This window comes from Arachis ipaensis, chromosome B08 (genome assembly GCF_000816755.2).
Source record: "Arachis ipaensis cultivar K30076 chromosome B08, Araip1.1, whole genome shotgun sequence".
NCBI classification, from domain to species: Eukaryota; Viridiplantae; Streptophyta; class Magnoliopsida; order Fabales; family Fabaceae; genus Arachis; species Arachis ipaensis.
The window spans coordinates 4768157-4770394 of NC_029792.2; the positions used below are offsets into that span (position 1 = coordinate 4768157).

General features: G+C 35.1%; 1 protein-coding gene across 2 annotated transcripts in view; it reads left to right on the forward strand.

Moving 5' to 3' along the window:
• LOC107612889 (AP-2 complex subunit alpha-1) overlaps positions 545-2238 on the forward strand; it is a 13340-nt gene continuing 11646 nt past the window's right edge. Inside the window, exon 1 of one of the 2 annotated variants that reach the window (XR_002351776.1) lies at positions 545-1054. Coding sequence is in view for 1 of the 2 variants with exons in the window: in XM_016314664.2 (XP_016170150.1) it covers positions 923-1054 (132 nt within the window). In the remaining variant the exon portion in view is untranslated. The remainder of the gene's footprint in view (positions 1055-2238) is intronic. The other variant, XM_016314664.2, reaches the window with a different exon arrangement.

The window sequence follows — 2238 nt, forward strand, 5'->3', positions numbered from 1 at the left end:
TTCAAATTATTCTTAAATATTTTTCTTTAAGTAAAAAGTGTTATTCTCTTTGTTAAATAAACAAATTTCAAGTCTTTAATTACAATATTTTTATTGAATTTAATTTTAATGCACAGATAGTGTAAATTTTTTTTTAATGATTATTTATATGTTTAATGTGAAAAATAGTTATTTTTACAGATGTGACATTATGTAATAAAATACATGTATAAAATTATTTTATACTGATAGTACGTCAAAATTAAATTCATAAGTAATAATGTATAATTAAAATTTATGATGTTTTATTTTATTTTTGTTTTTTATTTTTAATAACAAGTTAATTTTAAAAAAATAGTATTTTTTACGTTTTGAAAGTTGAAACACATTAGCATACGCCTGTACTTATATTAACTAAATTGAGGCTTTAAATATTAATTAATGAATTAATCATAGATTAGTAGTTACCAATTGGAGGTCCAAGCCCAGTGAAAATTAACAGTAATATATGAGGAGAAGGGAAAAACAATGGAGAAAAAGAACTAGAATGACGCAGTGGAACTGAAAATGGTAAATGGCAAAAAAATAAAGGCAAAATTTCCAGCAATGTGAAGACGGCTTTTAAATTTTTTTTTATTATTATTTTTCTTGTGTCTTGAATTTTCTTCAGTCCACCTTCTCTCTCCCTCCTTCGTCTACTCCCTCCAAGTTTCTCTTTCTAGATCAAAAAACGTTTCGCTCCGTTCCGTTTCGTATCAGAGTTTACTCTCTTTCTCTCTCCTCTGCGCCTTTCTGCAATTCGATTGTGCTTTTTCTTTCTTTCTTGTGGAATTGAGGGATTCGGAGCTGGTCAATTCGACGAAGAAGGAGTGGAATTATCAGAATCAGAATCTGAATCTGAGGGTGGATCTGAAGGGAAGAAGAGTGGGATCTGCAGTGGAAGATGGCGATGTCGGGGATGAGAGGGCTTTCGGTTTTCATCAGCGACATCCGCAACTGCCAGAACAAGGAGCAGGAGCGCCTCCGCGTCGATAAGGAGCTCGGCAACATCCGAACCCGCTTCAAGAACGAGAAGGTTAGTTACTCAGTTAGTTAGTTAGTTAGTTAGGCAGTTAGTTAGTTAGGGTTTCCCGTTTTCCAATCAAACCTAGTTTAGTTGCTGCCTTTGCTTCAATTGCCACTTTGCATTGCGAAGGCGAAATTCCGATTTTATTTATTTTCTTGTTTATTGTTGTCGCTATTGTTAATTTTAGCTGAGGATTCTTCTTTTGTGGAGAGTTTGAGTATCTTGTGTTTCTTCTGTGGTTTTGATTCTAGTATTGGTTCTGAGGCAATGGCTACCTAGAAGTAGAAATGATGAGATTAATTGCTTGGTTGTAGCAGTGGTCAGTTATTCAGGGGTTTGTGCTTGAATGTGTCATGAGTCGTCAAGCTCAGAATTGATAGATGTAGATGTTAAGCGTGCTTTGGATTTTTCCAATATTCAAATGAATGTGATTTGGATGGAATAGGTCTGATGGTTTAGTGGGATTGAAAGAATTAAGGTTCTCAGTGTAGCTTGTCTTGTGGCTGACTGGTGAGTCTTTGAATAAAGCAGAGCAATTAGCCAATAATCTAAGACAAAATCCCAGGAGCCTGTAGAGTGTACAGTTAGAACTGTTCTTAATTGATCTTGCCTTTGGCTGCCTAATTCAGGTTTGACATAGAAATGGCTGGGACCGTTTATTTTAATAGCTAGTGCATGGATACTAATTTTCCATGGTATTGAGCTAATTAATTTTTGGTGAGTCCATAACTAATATTTTATGTGTTGTTTGTTATCTATAACCATGAAAGCTAGTCTTGGTCTACCATGTATGTTTTCATTTTATTAATATGGGAGACTTTTATTTAAGCCAAATGGTAAATTGGATATCCTGCTTCTTTGAAATACTATATGCCACTTTCACTCTAATAGAAAGTCAATGCTTTTTAGTGGTATCAATGGTGGATGGTGCCCATGGCACTGATGGCAGTAAGCTGCTTGTCAAGATTCCTTCATGGAATTATGGCAAATGGCATTGCTGCAAATAGAGGACATGTTGAAAAATGATAAAATATACTAAAATACCTGCCGAAGATAAGTCAAAAATTCCATGCTTCTCCAGCTTGAACTTGCAAAATGTATAACAGCCTATTGACCCTACTATAAATGCTAGAGAAAAGGAGAGAGGCCTGAGAGGGAGAGGGGAGGAGAAGAGAAAAAGAGGGGGGGGGGGG